At 40.2% G+C, this 17,425-nt stretch overlaps 2 protein-coding genes across 3 annotated transcripts; one reads left to right on the forward strand and one right to left on the reverse strand.

Annotated features, from left to right (window-relative positions):
- ddx21 (DEAD (Asp-Glu-Ala-Asp) box helicase 21) lies at positions 1–9,285 on the reverse strand. Of its 2 annotated transcripts, none has more exons than XM_084017307.1 (16): positions 9,135–9,285; positions 7,110–7,340; positions 6,802–6,942; positions 6,512–6,587; positions 5,328–5,506; positions 5,120–5,237; positions 4,657–4,842; positions 4,201–4,346; positions 3,786–3,935; positions 3,516–3,677; positions 3,099–3,218; positions 2,644–2,717; positions 2,369–2,528; positions 1,921–2,055; positions 1,051–1,095; positions 1–904 (listed from the first exon to the last, which is right to left on the reverse strand). In XM_084017307.1, the coding sequence occupies exons 1-16, from the start codon at positions 9,207–9,209 to the stop codon at positions 647–649; spliced, it is 2,256 nt and encodes a 751-aa protein (XP_083873433.1). In that variant the 5' UTR covers positions 9,210–9,285; the 3' UTR covers positions 1–646. The 2 variants fall into 2 exon arrangements, with proteins under 2 accessions (XP_083873433.1, XP_083873434.1); XM_084017308.1 differs by having other exon boundaries at positions 7,110–7,337; positions 9,135–9,277.
- Positions 9,286–14,797: 5,512 nt separating this feature from the next.
- LOC311011216 (globoside alpha-1,3-N-acetylgalactosaminyltransferase 1-like) lies at positions 14,798–17,332 on the forward strand. Its single transcript, XM_084006033.1, has 7 exons — positions 14,798–14,927; positions 15,097–15,205; positions 15,668–15,781; positions 16,013–16,129; positions 16,373–16,503; positions 16,840–16,917; positions 17,178–17,332. Exons 1-7 carry the CDS (start codon positions 14,887–14,889, stop codon positions 17,329–17,331), a joined length of 744 nt encoding a protein of 247 aa, XP_083862159.1. The 5' UTR covers positions 14,798–14,886; the 3' UTR covers position 17,332.
- Positions 17,333–17,425: the final 93 nt, after the last annotated feature.

Below are 17,425 nucleotides of genomic sequence, written 5' to 3' on the forward strand. Positions count from 1 at the left end.
CAGAGTTGACCTTTTTTAATGAATAAGTCATTCAAATGAATGAAAGCAGTAGATGGTTATTAAATCGAGGCAATTGCAAAGCAATCATCCAATATATTTTGGGGGAGAGAGATTACGCTGAGAGTAAGGCAGCAATCAGACACTGGGCACAACTGTAAAGGTTAACACCCATCCCTTAACTGTTCAACACATTGCCACCCACATGACATAGTGCAGCTTCATGGTACTACACACCGAGTCATGTAACCATGGAACAAGGAGCATGTTTACAAGTTGGTAGGTCCAATAAGGTGCCTTTTTTTCCCCAAACATAAAAATAAGAGTAACACTTTACATAGGAATCAATGGATGACACATTCAAATATGAATTATTTCATGTCATCACATCATTTTGATCCAATGCCATTCAAGAAATAGCAACTGAATAGCACTAGTGGTCCTATGTTAATCCAGTAGGATGGCCAATGGGAAATAAACCTTATTTATCAGATAATATGCAATTTTCACTTTATTTTCAGAGAGGGGAAATTGATCATTCAATGTATATGAAACATCTGAATATTCAATAGCCGATGATGTCGTTGGACCCCCTCACAGCCAGCTCAGATGAGCGACAGACAGTCTTATCAGTCCACAGGTTGGCACGTCAATAATCAAAAGCTTGACTGAAGTTACGTTTGTGTCCTCCTCGGTTGTTGCCATAGCCACCACCACCGCCACTCCGGAACCCGTTACTCCGTCCACCATTTCCCCCGAAACTCCGGCCCCTTCCACCTCTGAACCCACCGCCACGGTTACCGCCGCCGAAGCCTCGGTCACCGCGGTTAGTGAACTGCTTCTCCTCCAGCTCTGGGAGCTCTGTGGCTATAGTCAGTTGCCAACGGCGACCATCCTTCCAGTTCTCCTGTTGAATGATCAATGATCAATGATCAGTCACAGTCTGTCAACTTAGGCATGAAACTTAAATCTTTCACCTTGGATCATTGATCTTCCCTTTTGAAGGGACTATAAACAGTCAACCTGACATTCTAAACAAAGAGGAGTTCTCACCTGAACCTCTGCGACTTTGTCAGCTGGGACATCAAAACAAACTCCCTGTTATGCACACAATAAGGGGGAGATGGTGAGTTTCATCAAGGTTATCATAACTGGAATGTGTGCAGATTTAAACCGCAACTAATTCTGCACAACGATGCCTATAACAAGCTGAAATATTAACAGGCATATTTTCTTAAGCTAAGCTATTCTTGAAACATCACAATAGAAATAGTTTAGTGTAGGGTTAGCACAGATCACAGAATATCAGCTGAACATACTGTGGACTGACAAATCAGAATTAATCCTTTTCAATCTAACCACTGAATCGACTGCAGAGCATTCCAAAGAAAATGATCAATATTAAGAGTCCAAATGCAAGCATCATTATGGTTGATCTCAGGTCACTTAACGACTAAGCAGCGACCAAAACTATTTCAAATGTAAATAATACATTCGGTATCTGAAGAATACTTGGTTTGTGTATTTGTTAAAATAGTCATTATTCAAGGAAGAAAAACAATATTTTAAGCTTGTAATCTAATGTTGATTTTTAAAGAAATAACGTGGTTTCTTACATTCCATTTTTCCCGTTTGTAAATTTGAATACTTTCATTGACGAGGCGCTGATCACAGTGGGATCTAACTAGAGCACTCTGGCTGTCATCTGACTCAGTGATGTGTAGCCCACATCCATGCTCAACTGTATAACTGTAATATATCCTCTTCCTAGCCCAGAGATGACACAAACCCCCTACTCTTTTTTACACGCTGTAGTTCCAAAACTAATACTAAAATACAATGCAATCTGGAATTGCTGAGTAAGGAAATGCAACAAATATAATTTCTTTGACAATAATATATGAAAGGTTTGCTTTTACATACCGTTTTGCCTTTGAGGAAGGTCATTCTGTGAACCTGGCTCTCAAAGTCTTCTCCAAGCTGTTCTTTAATGGATTTCCAGGCGTAACCCATATTATGCATCTCCTGAGAACACACCATCTGCATAGTAGTGAAACCCTGCAAAGACAAACAGGAAGGATTAGAGATATACAGCACCTAAAAGCACAACAAGTTCATGAAAGAATCTAAAAAAGGACACGATAAATATATTTCCCGCTGCAGGTTAACACTGCCGTTGCTGTGAACCGGTGAAGGGTGCGGCTGCTGCAGCAATTCAGTTACACCGCAACACTAACCAAAGCAACAAGCAAACTCACCATTTCAGTGTGAGTAGCGGCCGCTACAGTAATCCAGATTTGTTACCATACTGTATGAGCTTGTGTCTATTGCTTTTTTTCTTAATATGCGTGTGTAAAAATACCAAACTTACTGCATCAGAGTTGAGCAGGGACCTCTGCTCGAGGTTTTTTGCTCCAGAAATATGTGCCAGCGCAGCAGCGAGTGCATCAACTGCTCCTCTCTGCTCAATCAGCTTCGCAGCCGACTCTTTGAAGTATGCAATGGCTGTAACTGGAACAGAGTCCAGAAACCTGGACACAATACAGAAACTAAATTATAACCCATCGAACACACAGCTCAATTACAACAGTTTCATACCTCCAAAACAAAAAATACGTGGTCGCCTTTGGCTCGATAATGACCTACCTGACAGCATCCTTGCTGGAGGACTTGATGATATCGTTGGCGGTGGGAACTCCAACTCGCCTGAATGTGATACCCTGGGAAAACAAATGTAATTTTTGACACTCAATATAGAAACGTCTGAAATGGAGAGATACTGACATTCTTTGTCATTTAAATGTGCAATTTTAAACATTATGTCCGACTTAAGGGATGAGGTGGCGTCTCGTCTGGTTGTCTGTGAAGTGCAGTCGCACCTTCATCAACATGGCTCTATATTGAATCCCTCCCACTGCTCCTCCTCCTCCCACTGCTCCTCCTCCTCCTGCCTGCCTCTCTCTCTTCCATCCCATGTGTAGCACCGATGTGACTGAAAGCACTTTATTAAAATTCTCATAGCTCCTCTAACAACTAATCTTGTCACTCTTCTTTGCCCCTCTTTCTTCTTCTACTTGCACTGAATTTAAAAGGACACGTACGGCTTTGTTTTCTACGTAGCGCAGCTGGTCCTCCTCTTTCCTCTGGTAGAAACAGATGCAGACTCCAGTCCTGCCAGCTCGGCCCGTACGCCCAGAACGATGAATGTATGACTCCACATCCTGACACAAAGAAGAACAAAAAATAATGATTTTTCATATCAAGTAAAACTGATTTGCCTTTATGATCCATATTTTATGCAAAACTGTTAATAAGAAAGTAGGCAGTTAACATTAATTCATTTCTCATCAATCAACTGCATTCATGTATGTTAAAACATATTGTCTTATGTGAATTAAATCAGCACCACAAGACCAGAACATATTCATTCATCTATAATATAAAATCTACATAGCAAAGAAATGGCAAGTCCGATAAATGCAAAGATATACTCATGGATTAGTGGCAAAACATCACACCTTGGGTGGAGAACACTGGATCACCAGGTCGACTTCAGGGATGTCTAACCCACGGGCTGCGACATTAGTGGCCACCAGGACCTCGAAAGCCCCGCCCCTGAAACCCTTCAGCGTCGTCTCTCTCTGTTTCTGAGGAATGTCACCGTGGAGGGACTGGGCGCTCTGACAACACAGGAAAATGAGAAATGAAAACGGCACAGCTGGTTGCCTCTTCAGAGCCATTTCTTTCTCCCCCAGGTGGAATCGGCATGCGTTACTGTGTGTGGCTACCTGTTTGATGGATGCATTCAAGGAAAGTTCGTTGGCCTCTTTCTTTGTCTCACAGAACAGGATGGTCCTGCCATGGCTGCCGCTGTAAACCTGGATCACGTCGCCGATCACGGCTGCACGCTGGGACCAGTGGCAGGCTATGGCCAGATGCTACAGAGGACAGAAACACAAGGAGAGGGAGAACAGGGCGTGAGAACAAAGACGCTTTCATTCATCCAGCCGGCAGACTTTTAACATGATTACAAATTCAGTGGTGTTGATGAGAAATGCAGCCATTTTTTACTGCAAATTAACTGTATTTCCTTTCCTGCTGAATATATATGCAAGGAAAAAGCCTAAAGAACTAAGAATGCTGTAACGCTGGTTAAATTGCACCTTTTTCTCCCCTCTCTCTCTCATGCACACACTCACTTACTTCTACAGTTGTTGCAGCTTTCTGTGTTTTCTTGCCGATCAGATCTACATGTTTGCATTGTGGTCTCATATATTTCTTAGCAACTTCGTAGACCCAGGAAGGGCAGGTGGCCGAAAACAGCAGAGTCTGTGGGTTGGTGTCGGAGTCTGTAGAGGAGAGCACACAAACACACACAACTGATTAAACTATACCAATATATTTTTTTTTTTCTCAATACAGGGCTCCAAAATACAACTTTTTTTTGTGAGTGCCAAAATTAAAATTTCCCATGGTTGTGAGTTGTGAGTGCATGAATTAAGGGCTGGCAGCCGGGCCCTGCCAAATGTAGGTTCATAATGCACAAAAAATGCTGCCATAATTGAAATGAAACAGAAACCAAACTCCTAACAGTCCAACAAGAGAGAGATAGACAGACAGACAGACCACCTATACACTCTATCCAAAGTTTTACTTTACCTTTCTGATACGATGAAGCCAAAATTTCTTCAACCTGTTCTGCAAATCCCATATCCAACATTTGGTCTACTTCATCTAGAACAACGTGTTTCAGTTTAGAGAGGTCCAGTTTATTGTTCTGGAGGTGGTCTTTGATGCGACCAGGGGTGCCGACCAAAATATCGATCCCACTGCGGATAGCATCGACTAGACAGGAGGGGATGGGTGGAGAGATGTATTATTAATATTAATGTATTAAGTATGTTGTTAAAGACAACACACTTAGACCACATCAAAGAAACAAAGGAAAAACAGCTGTTATTTACAAGGTCCTGTTATGCAGTTTCTATATATTTAAATAGTTGACATAATATACTGCTCAATAACATTTAACCTATTGAAATCGTCTATGTAAATAATTGGACTCTTAATGATTTGACCCATTCAGAATTAGGAATTATTTGTGTTTCTACAGAATATTTACGTTGTGGGTTGTATGAGCTGCCTCCATAGAAACAGGTGAGAGCCAGCCTCTTGGTGACGTCTTTGAAGTCCCTCGCAACCTGGATAGCCAATTCTCTGGTCGGAGTTAATACCAAGACCTACAGACGGATAGAGAACAAGTCAATACTGGGACTCTGACCAATGCTTGCTCTTAGTGAACCGGTCAAAGTGTGAATGTGTGTATGCACCTTGGGAGCCCGGCCTCGAATAGGCGCCCCTGCCTCCGACTGGAGCTTCTCCACCAGAGGGATGGCAAACGAGAAAGTCTTTCCGGTTCCTGTTCGGGCTTGGGCGATCACGTCCTCTCCATCATACACAGGATTAAACGTCTTCACCTGAATGTCAAACAGGTAAGAGACTCCCCGAGCTGAGAAATGATAGGGAGGTGACAGAGTGAAGAGGGGAAGAAAGTGGGATGAAAGGGTGAGGAGAAAGGCAGAGAGTCCATGGCTGTTTGTTATTAAGCACAGCAGCTCAGTTAAGGGCCTGCGTCCACATAGCGTGTTTTTTCTGAAACACCTTTGATTGGTTTTTAATGTTTCTATGACGACAATATCTTCACTAGGGTCGGGTATCGTTACGGATGCCATAAATAAACTTCCGATTCACAAGGTCCCGACTCCATTTCCCATTCGAAATGGATTCATTTCAAGTTATTTCAGTTTGAATATCCATTGTGTTTGGTAATGAAAGCTATTTTCATGGAACTACTCATTCAAGTGCTGCAATGTGAACATTTCACCAGTGAACAGGCACATTAGAAAGTGAACCGCAGCTGAGGGAGGTAGCTAGAGAGCAACCCTCAAACAGTCTTCTTCTGTTTACTGACGTGCTTCTGCATCACTGCAGCAGAAGGAGCGCATGCTGAGGGATTTCATCCTGCTGATGTCTGGTTCAATGTTATGGAGATTCGTGGTATTTCAACAACATTTTACCTCGAGTTCGATTCCACAATTTGTTTTGGCTATATCTATTTATTTGCCCAGAGTCCGCCCGGACGATCTACTCCCACATTCTGGTCATGACGGTGACTGTCTGACAGAGTAGGGAGATAGGTAGTTTCTGTCTAACCAGAGTTCAGAGATTTTCACCTTGAAGTGTTCGGAGCAGCTGCTCAAAAAAGGGAACCGCTCAGTAAAGAAGATGCTGGATTAACTGTTTTTTTCGAGGCGGCCGCATACACTCGCTCCTAATTAGGAACAATTGAAAAAAAGACGCTGGCACTGAGAGACAATGCTATGAGGACACAGGTTCTTACTCCAGCATTCATGAAAAATGACTTCACGCACTTATCTCAGTCCACAAAAGTGATCAATATGTTTACCACAGTGGCAAAAACTACAGTATAAAATTGTAAATATATGATGTTTACCTTTTAGTTTGTCAATGGTGACTTGGGAGATCCTGAAGTTGGAGAACGCACCTTCCTTCTGCTCTGGTGTCTCCTCCTTAACAGATAAATATAGTCAGACGATATGACAGTTATCTTACTCTACAGTTAATTTTGAAGAGTTATCCAACAATTAATACGAGCAGTTAAGCTAGGAATAAAAGAGCACAGAAAAGATTAAAGATTCAAAGAGGCGTGGAACTATGCCTTGAGTACTAACACAAACTTCTCCTGACAAGACAGACTGAACACAAGGAGTCTGCGGGTCATACCGGTTCTTTTTCGCTGTCGCTAGTGGATTCTTCACTGGACTGGGCCGGTGTCTGGATGGCCGTCTGCACGGGGCTGTTTGGGGAGGAGAGTCCATTGGTTTCGGCCTCTGCGATTGCTTTCTTGTGCTTCTTCTTTGGTTTCTAAGACGACAGGTAAAAGTATATAATAAACCTTTATAGCCTTTTCACGTTTACCAGGACAGATCAGCCAATGTCTCACTAAACAACTGCATATTAATAAATAAACCTTGGTGTCCATTGGCCTTTTGGGAACTACATATTCAAACTAGTAACAACAAAGCACTGACCTCTGTGTCTACTTCAGCATTCTTCTTAGTCTTCTTTGATGTTTCCACTCCATTACAGTTGCCATTCATGTCTGTGGCCTCTTCTATGTGGCCGTTCACGTCATCCACAGCCAGCTTGTCTTTTTTCTTTTTCTTCTTTGGTGCTGGAGGTTCACAGTCTGGGTCCTTCTGCTCTTCCTGTTCCTCTAACTGCTTCTTCTTCTTCAGCAGCTTCTTGGCCTCCTTGGCCTTCTTTTGTTTGACAGAAAGAATAAAAGGCAAATTAGGTTAAGCCTGGGCAAATACCGTGCAGCTACTCAACATTTTAATAAAGAAAAATGTTGGCAGCTTGAGTTAAATCTAGTACTTATCTCATCATATTGCAATTTCAGTTTTAATTGGGGTTATGTAAGGTGGGCACGTGATATCAAAGCTCCGAAGCTTGTATCCCTCCTGTGAGATGCAGTATTTCAGTGCATTGTGTAGGAGCTGGTCTCAAATAGAGAATACCGTGTGAGATCCGCAGTTTCAAATGCCACCGGTGCATCAGAGAGCTTCATTCAGTTTGACAGCTAAACATATGCACACATATGAGACTGAAACCATTAAAGCCCCGGTCTTGAAGTGCTGTTAGAAGTTTGACAAGCCGCTAGATGTCACTGTGCTTGCTGGCCCGAAGCCTCAAATCTTTTTTGGCACAAGTAGAAAGCAAGCCCCAAACTTCATAAAGCGTTGTCTGCCAATTACTGGGTATAATACACAGAAGTAGCTAAAGAACACCATATTACATGTATTACAAGTGTTTGAAAAACTGCAAACCGTTTTTAAGTAGATCAGAGTGACTTTTTTGTTTAAGAATAAAAATGTGTCAGTTCAACGGCACATAAATGCTTTACTGAAAAAGAGTTTAACAGTGAAGCACTGACAGAACTCGGGCTGGGTGAACATTTTGCTTATTGAGTAAACAATTTTGAAAGAACTAATAAAACTCCTGGAAATGTACCTTTTCAAAATGTTATTGGTATTTAAACAAGTATGAACTTACCTTGACAGGAGGTTATATTCCATGTTTTTAATACAACTGTCTCACACATTTAACATCAAACTATTTTTCAGCCAAGATTATATGTTAATTTGAATCTCAAAGAGAGGTCATAACTTCCAAGTACACTGTGTATAATTTCACCACCAAGGATGCCCTCAGACCATGTTGGTCTTTAAAGATGAAGCTTATTGATTTCTTGAGCAATAATTGATAATCCACCAAATTGAAACGAATCAACAACTGTTCTAATAATCCTTATGGCTGTTGTTCATACTTGAAAACAATATATCAAATAAATATTAACAGTTCATTCTAGTGTGAGAAAAAAAACAACAACTAAAGCCTCTTTTACTGGAAGTGGAGCTTGAGTTCAGAAAGTATGGGGGGAAAAATAGAAATAATCAGCTACAAACATAATTATAAGCTGCGGCTAACATAAAAGTATGAATATTGAATAGTATTGCATAATTTCCATTGTATATATATACTCATATATATATATACCTACGCACACAGCTCATGTTTGAACCATTTATTTAGAAATGTAATTGTTTTAAAAATGAACCAGGGCTGTAATCTGCTCTTTTGTTTACAATGAGGTCCAGCTGTTTAAAACGTCATCAGGCCGCGTCACAGATTTAGCAGCATGCTAAAGGACTCCACGTTGTACATCTTACATCCGGGTGTTGTAAGATGTACTCACATGGCCATTACACGTGATCTTCTAGCTAGGCTATGGTAACACTGTACGCGTACATTAACTTAGCAGCGTGTCACTTTCTTAATTCGTGCCGCTATTTACCTCACTGTGTCGGTGACTTCACACTGCTAGAACTCTACGTAAACCTATGTTACGTCCCATGTTACGTCAGCTTGGTCAAGTTAGCCGAAGGCTAGCATAGCACGCTCAGCCACATGTTGTGAAACACGGAGCAGCGGCACAAGAAGGCATCTATCCGGATACTTCAGTCCGTCCAGGTCGACATGACACCGCAGCTCACCTTTCGGGTCTCGGCCTCGTCCACGCCGTCCTCCATGGCTCGATCTTCGCTCTCAAACATCACTTTAGACGGCATTTCTCTTTCTTGCTGGAACCCCTCAGCGTAGACACAGGCTGACCCACGGGCACGCGGATGGAAAGGAACGCGCAGTGCTTCGCGACGAAGGGTGCGCGCGAGGCAGACGTAGAAATAGAAGTGATAGATCGGTACTACAGGGCTCAACAATGAGCAAGAACGTCAATTACGTCAAGAGGCCCCACACACACACGCACACACACACACACACGCGCACACACACACACACACACACTTAAAGGCAAGGTTTGGTAGCTACAATACATTCTTATTCGACCTATAAATAATTCTGAGATCTGAGAAAAAATATAAAATAAATACTGTAAATTGAAATTAATGCAATATCCATTACTTCCCAGTTTCACCCCTTAAACGATGTTCACTGAAACATTTAAAGGGCTTACCCAAATGGTTAACCCAAATTACAAAATATAATTTCTGACGTCCCTGGTATCTACTTACTGCGTTGTTGTTGTTCTGCCAGGTTACTGAACCTGATGCTTAAAGATCACATGGTAAGTCATAAAGCAGTACTATTATTCCAGTCCGGATTTACATCACAGAGACAGCACTAGGGAAAATGACAAATACCGTCAAATTGCTTCTGACGCTGGACTGGAATCTGTACTTGTCCTGCTAGATCATAGTGCTGCGTTCAACACCATTAACCATGATACACTCGTATGTAGGCTTGAAAAATGAATTGGCATCAAAGGAACCCCATTTAGCTGGTTTAAGTCCAATTTAGACAATCAATCACAGTTTGTGCATGTTAATGAAAAATCCTCCATGTTCACTGAAGTTAGATACGGTAGTTATAGAGATGGCGTACCACAATGTGATCAAAGTATCTGCGTTTTTTCCACATTAACTCCTCTGCCTTTAACAGTCACTCATTACCAAAGTCAGCTTTTATTGTAAAAACATGGCATCCTGCCATATTTACAGTTGTCCTTCAATGTAAAGCTATACGACAATGGGAACAAGATATATGTATTGAAGGAATCAAAAGGGCCCATTTTACATCTCACAGTACTACATAGCAATACATTGTCTGGTGTTCCTGCTGAGTTTGTAAATAGCTTGTGTATATAAGTACCACCCTTCTTACTGGTTAGCCATTAGGTTAAGTTGCATGGAGTAAGTATACATAAATATGTGCTGAAGGCTAAAACGAAGTTATTCCTTATTTAAGTTTAAGTGAATATTAACTTCTCAAGTCTAAGAGGCAGATGTGACTGCTGTGACCATTGTGCACCAAAACACCCAGGAAAAGGATTTTTATGTGAAAACCATCTTGGCAGTAAATCTAACTGATTGTGATCAATGCTGCTGGTTCACAAGATGCACCTGACTGGGTGGCTGATCAGAGAACAGCAGGCATTTCTTTGAAATTTGACCATTTCTAGTTATTTTTTACAATCCATGTAACAGATACCTGCATACATTGCACCATTGCAAACAAACTCCAATGTACTGCTTTTTACATGGTTAAATGATTAACTGCATAATAGCGTCTCTGTACTTTTCTGTGCAATGCCAATAAAATATAATATAATATAATTTTCTATTTCTCTTTCATTATAAATAATTGATAATTAATGTTTCCTTCTCACTTTTATGTAATGCTAAATAACCTTGCTGTTTATTCAATAGAATAGTGGAAACCTGCTATGACTATATTTTCCCCATAATATAAAATAATATAATAATATAAAACTGTATCATCTTAAGCTCTCTTCCAATACAAAAGTGTAAAAATGACAAAATGACAACAACATTCTTTTTGGTTTTCTGCTTTTCATATTTTACGACTACCCGATGGGGATGTCAGTCCAACACTGAGCTCTCTCTCTCTCTCTCTCTCTCTCTCTCTCTCTCTCTCTCTCTCTCTCTCTCTCTCTCTCTCTCTCTCTCCCCTTCTCTCTCTCCCCCCTCTTTCTCTCTCTCCCCCCTCTCTCTCTGTTGTTCAGCAGTGTTTCAGTTACAGATACAGTTTAGAAATTATCCAGACAGTTGATATGCTGCGCTACATTTCTAGGACCCATATTTGTGTTGGTATTGTGTGTCTTCTTGTCTTTTTGGGGTAAGTTTGTTCACCTGTTTTGCTTCTTTACTACACCACACGTTGTTATTCAAGGAATACAACTTAAAACAATTTAAAGGGAAAGTTCACTCCAAAATCAAAAATGTACATTTAACCTTGGTCGTTTGTTGTGTTGTGAGTTGCGGGGTGTTAGACATATCGACACGGAGATGTCCACTTTCCCTCCAATATTAGATGGCACTCGGCTTGTGGTGCTTAAAGTGGCACAACAGTTTATAAAATCCATATAAATAATTCCTACATGAAACTGCTCACAACAAGGTGTGTGGATTATTTCGAGTAACTAAGTCATGATTTATGGAAAGAGACATTGCTGTTGAGTTTTTCAAATATATGTTTTTGGCACTTTGAGCAAGTTGAGAACCATAAAGTCTCAAATATTTGAGTCTCTATGATATCGCCAAAACTTGGCAACTCAATCTAGATTGATATATAGTAACATGTATTTTGTGTTTGAACTCTCCCTTTAAGGGGGAATCTGCCAATATGACTCATAAAAAGTAATATATATTACTTATTATTATTATAAGTTAAATAATGGCCTACATTTCCAGGATTTATGTTATATCTTCTCCTCCTTTTTTACACATTTTTACACATTTTTACTAGTATAACAGCCGTGCTAGGCTTATGATAAAGAGATTAAAAGATGAAACCTTAAACATCAGTAAAAAGTAATGTAGTTTATGTCATTGTTAAATGTTAAATATCTAATATAATGTCTATGACTTTTAATAAAGAAACCATGAAATTAAATGGTCACACAGAATAAGTTAAACAGATGGGTAGAGGAGCCGACGTGTTAATGACAAGACTTTTCTTCTAACAAAAAGAGAGCTTGATTTTTGAGTGTGGATTGTCTCTTGAGTTTCAAACAGTAGTGGCCCACCCTTAACACGGTAGTTCATAAAGGGATCATAAAGAACTTAAATACCTGTTGATGTTTAACCTGGAACAGCTTCTTTTGTATCTCATTTACAACGTTCTCTGGGAGCCTGCTGTTAACACGCAAACAGTGATGTGTATTGTGTGTATTATACGCCGAGGGGAAATGAGTTGTGCAGATGGCAGTTTCCACACAGCAATAAACACTTAATTAATTGTGGGTCCGTTGCATCGCTTGTGTCGGAAAAGTTGAGAAAAATTCAACTTTTCAACTTTGTATTGGCCAGCATCAGAGTAGTTTATTTGCGTGTATTTGCATGACGCGCTCTGATTGGCTGACGGATCCTCGGGGCCTGAAAAGTTTAACTTTTCTCAATTTTTTTCTTTCACGTGAGCGGATGCAGCAGAGTGGACCCACAATTCATTTTGGCATAACGTGACGCAAGCCAATGCAAAGTCAATGAGGTCCGTCAAGGTAAAGGTGCAGTCTGAACGGGCCCTGAACGTGGCCTTCCGCCGCCCGGCACCTTTGCAGGTGGATTTGAGTACTGTTTGATTCATGCACGAGCACATGCACGGGTGCACACATTAAAGGAGAATGTGAAAGGATCATTGGAGCTCCTCTGCTTTGCATTTAGAGGATTCTAACAGCTCTCATCATGGCGGCCACTTGTTTACTTCCAGGTCGTTTCTTCAGTTAGGAACCTTCCTCAGAGAAGACTGTTGTCATCCCGGTGTTTCGCAACCCTGGTGTATGTTACTCGTGTTCGTTTGTGTTTTCCCTGCCGTTGTTTGTCCTCCTTTGTTGGTTTATCCATGTTTTCCCAGTCAAGCAGCCTCCGAGCTCCAGCCCTGACCTGGGAGCACACCTGACACGGGGATCCCAATCCCAGCTGACGTTGGAGTTTGGAGGTTAATAATGTGGAAGGTTTGTAACTTCCACTGTGTTCATTTTTACTGGCTGTTGCCTGAACTCGTATCCGTGTGTCTTCACAGGGCCCTCTATAGCTACAGACAAACAGGACATGGCATCTCATCTCTCAGGTAATAAAAGACAAAGAATCAGTTCAAATGCATGTGACATAGCATGAAACTAACATTTAAGAAAATGAATTAAACCCAACAAACTGGCAACTGGGATAGAATTGATCAACACAAACACCTTAGAGTCACACGAGGAGTTAGGGTTATTTCATACTGTAGGAATTATATGAAACCGTAAAACGTTTTATTATTCTGTTACATATGTTATAAGCTGTGTCCTGTCATGTTATAAATAAATATTGTTTGTTTCCCTTTTCAGCTTATGCCCAAACAATGATGACTGGAGGGTCGGAGACCTAAAGATCCCAACTGGGTGAGAATCCACTTTCTTTTCTCTAACAGCTGGCTCACATACAGCTTTCCAGTTACACTTGCTATGACTCTGCTATTGTAAAATATTCACATTATCTGCTGCTCTACAAGCACGATACATGTATACGAATCATCAGTCTTCTTAATAAAAACCTAAGTCACTGTCTATTGTCTCTTTGGGATGTTTGTCTTTGTTTTACTGATCGTTTCCTTTTGTGTTTGCTGTCTTTTTTAAATCTGTATTTACCCATTTGTTTCCTCTTTGGGAGAGTAAAGATTTAAATTAATCTTTCCTCTTTTTTTCCAGTCTGAAATATGCTCAGCCAAGCACACAGGAGGGGTAAGCTATTACACAGTGATTCCACTTTATTCTGCTGTGTAGATTGCATACACCTTTTATTAGAATAATGTGAAAATTTCACTTGGGTATGGGGTCAGTTCAGTCTCATTAATAATGAATGCACAGAGAAGGATTCACAAATATATTTTGTGATTTATATATAAATGACTCTCTTCTCACAAATACATTTCGTTTTAAATAAATGTAATATAAATCCATAAATATATGAATTAAAAAAATATTTGCAATTTACATCAAAAATGTATGTGTATGTTGTTACATTTATATACAAACATTTTGCGCATTTGTGATTGGCTGAAAACGAGGGAGGCATCTGATTGGCTACAGAGAGTTCCTTGTTGAAAAAAATGCATTTGTGAATCCAGCCACGTCAGGAGAGTCTCAAAAATCCACAAATAAATACAGACCAGTTCACGAATAAATGCAAACAAGTTCACAAATGAAAAGCGTCTTGTTAATTAAAGTTTAACAGTTTGTATATAAATGTAACAACATACACATACATTTTTGATGTAAATTGCAAATATTTTTTTAATTCATATATTTATGGATTTATATTACATTTATTTAAAACGAAATGTATTTGTGAGAAGAGAGTCATTTATATATAAATCACAAAATATATTTGTGAATCCTTTTCTGTGCATTCATTATTAATGAGACTGAACTGACCCCATACTTGGGCACTAATATCACAAAATCAAAGATTAGACTTCACTTCATTCAAATGTCCTGTTATTTTCATGTATGCAAGTTAGAATTGAATTATATCAAGTATTGAACCTACAGAACCAAACTACTGATCACAGCAGGACTAAAACTTGAAGATTGCTAAATAAAGTCAGAATCCACAGTGAACCATTGTTTTCCCCAGACGCACTGATGTGAACTCAGTGACAAACTGGAATGTTCCTCTGGTTTGGGAGGGAACCTTCGATCCGGTGGTCATCGATGCAATCCACAAGAACATGGCTCCGAGAGTTGCTGTGGTGGTGTTTGCTGTCGGCAAGTAGGTTTGCAAGATTTTCTCACAGGAGTTTATGAGAGTTTGCCCTGACCCGTCGTTGTAAATCTTATCTTTTGCAGTGTGTTATTGCTTTTGCGTTCCTCTTTTCATGTCTACGAATTATTAATTGTTAATTGTTAATGTCAAGGCTTGCTTCTTTCCATCCAATCAGATACACGCGTTTCCTGAAGGGCTTCTTGGAGTCGGCTGAAAAGTACTTTCTTGTTGACTTCAGGGTCACTTACTACATCTTCACAGACAACAAACAAGATGTCCCCGAAGTGAGTTGTTGTTTATTACATCGTTTTGTGCGTTTTGGCTGCTGCACACCTTAACTGATACCCAATGCATGTTACAATAGAACGTTTCCCACTCACGTCTCTTGGTTGCTTATACTTTTCACAGCAAAGAAAACAAAAGGGGATAGTCGGTGCCAAGTTTTTGTTCAACCGCACTCTAAATCATTTACAGTGTGCGTTTGGCAGCATTTAGCCTTTACCTCAGTAGTGAAATTGTCCCCTTGGACAGCGGTCAAAACACATATAGCGTAGAATGCAATATGGTTCACCTGAACAGGAAGGTTTTTTAAAACAGTTAAATATAACATTATTTTTAAGGCATTAAGCCACTTCACACAAAAGTGTTTTCAGAATTATTAACAATTAGTCTGAAGAGACCAAAAATAAATATACACAAGTACAAATCAACAACAAACAAATATTGTTTGTTTGTTTGTTTGTCAGATTGAACTGGGTGAGGGCCGGAGGATCTCCGTTCTCCCCGTCCCGAGTGCCAGCCGCTGGCAGGAAGTAGTACTTGGCAGGATGAAATGGACCACCATCAGCATTGACCAACAGGTACGAAATGAAACGCACATTATGGGTGTTGAATGTGAAGAAACAAAGTGGTTCATTGGTGGAACGGGGGAGCTGAAGGGCTGCAGGGAGATGAGGGAGCAGAGTAGCTGTTTTTAGTGAGGGGGGGCAGGAAGATGCTGGAGGGTCTTCTCTGAAATAGTATTTATCGGTCATAGAGTTGAGTCTCTCCATAGTGCATTCACGTGTCACATCTCAACGGTGATGTTTCAGATTCGTGATGAAGCAGACTATCTCTATATGATGGACATTGACAGTGTCTTCCACCACCGTTTCGGAGCTGAGACTCTCAGTCAGCTGTCTGCTGTGCTTCACCGTGGCTACTACAAGGTGTTACTCCTTTTCCTATTCATTTCAAATCAATGGAAGTATTTTCTTTTTTATCCTTTAATCTTAATTACAACATCATGCGATGTACTTTGTATCTGTCTTCATTGATTCACCTGTATATTATTATGTGTCATGCAGTTTTTTTTAAAAAACAACACGGCCTCATTTTCTTATCAGCCACGTCATTAACTACCATCAAAAGAACAAGCTAGACTCTTCTCTTTTTCCATTTTATTTTCTCAGAATAAAAGGGATCAGTTTCCATATGAGCGTCGGCCCAAGTCCAAGGCCTTCATTCCTGCTGATGAAGGAGACTACTATTACACTGCTGCTGTCTGGGGTGGATACCTGGAGGACATGTATAAACTAGTCAAGTAACCGAAACTAAATCATCCTTTATGTTATATCAATATGGCTGTTTTTAAATAAAGGGCAATGGATAGAAGATAGAGATAGCAATGATTGGACAGAGTGAGAGCTGGACATATGGTTGACACTGGACGGGTAAAACCCTTTGCCCTTAAAAATCTGGTGTATTATTAAAAAGTCACCATCATCACCATCTGTGTCTTTTTGACCTTTTGCCACTCAGGTGACCATTATGCAAGCCTCTTAAATGTCTTTGAGATGAATGCCACAACTAAGTGATCAAGTTTTGTGTGGATTCAAATTGAACACTGCAGCGATTCTTCCTCTTTTGTTTTTATTAGATACTGTTACATGCAGGCGGAGGAAGACGCCAAGAATAACATCGAAGCTGTATGGCAGGAAGAGAGTCACCTCAACAAGTAGAGTCTCACAATTTATTCATTTATGTTCTTGTTTTGTATGGCCCCATTTAAAGAAGCGGCTCATATCCTCATTTTCTGATTATTTAAAATGTTCTTACATCTGCCAGTCTTCATCATATTTCTTAAATCTGTCTTCTTAAAATAATTTCATTCATTCGTCTGTATTAAGTCTGCTGTCAGATGACAGTTTCCATTTCACTTTGAGTATTAGACACATACAGTAAGAATACACATCTGCCTGTCTCTCTCTCATGCAGGTACCTGCTCTACAACAAACCAACCAAGGTGCTGTCACCAGAATACCTGTGGTCGGACTATGATCAGATATCAGCAGACATTAAAGTTGTCAGGATCTCCCAGGTGGTCAAGAACTATGCAGAAGTGCGTCCCAATGGTGGACATGACGTTTAAGGACATTCAGGGCATAAAACTAAATTTAAAAAATATGGGTTTCTTTGTCTGTATCATGCATGTTACATACTTGAAGGTATCAATAAATTATTAA

This window comes from Eutrigla gurnardus (genome assembly GCF_963514095.1).
Source record: "Eutrigla gurnardus genome assembly, chromosome: 1".
NCBI classification, from domain to species: Eukaryota; Metazoa; Chordata; class Actinopteri; order Perciformes; family Triglidae; genus Eutrigla; species Eutrigla gurnardus.

Excerpts from the sequence above, each read along its gene's own strand:
- ddx21 (XM_084017307.1), bottom strand. The coding sequence starts at position 9,209 with ATGCCGTCTAAAGTGATGTTTGAGAGCGAAGATCGAGCCATGGAGGAC. Across the intron at positions 4,843-5,119 it reads CAGCTCATACAACCCACAAC|TCGATGCTATCCGCAGTGGG; the intron begins GTAAATATTCTG and ends CCTCCTGTCTAG. Across the intron at positions 3,219-3,515 it reads TCCAGTGTTCTCCACCCAAG|GATGTGGAGTCATACATTCA; the intron begins GTGTGATGTTTT and ends TCTTTGTGTCAG.
- LOC311011216 (XM_084006033.1), top strand. The coding sequence starts at position 14,887 with ATGGCTCCGAGAGTTGCTGTGGTGGTGTTTGCTGTCGGCAA. Across the intron at positions 16,130-16,372 it reads TTCACCGTGGCTACTACAAG|AATAAAAGGGATCAGTTTCC; the intron begins GTGTTACTCCTT and ends TTATTTTCTCAG. Across the intron at positions 16,504-16,839 it reads GACATGTATAAACTAGTCAA|ATACTGTTACATGCAGGCGG; the intron begins GTAACCGAAACT and ends TGTTTTTATTAG.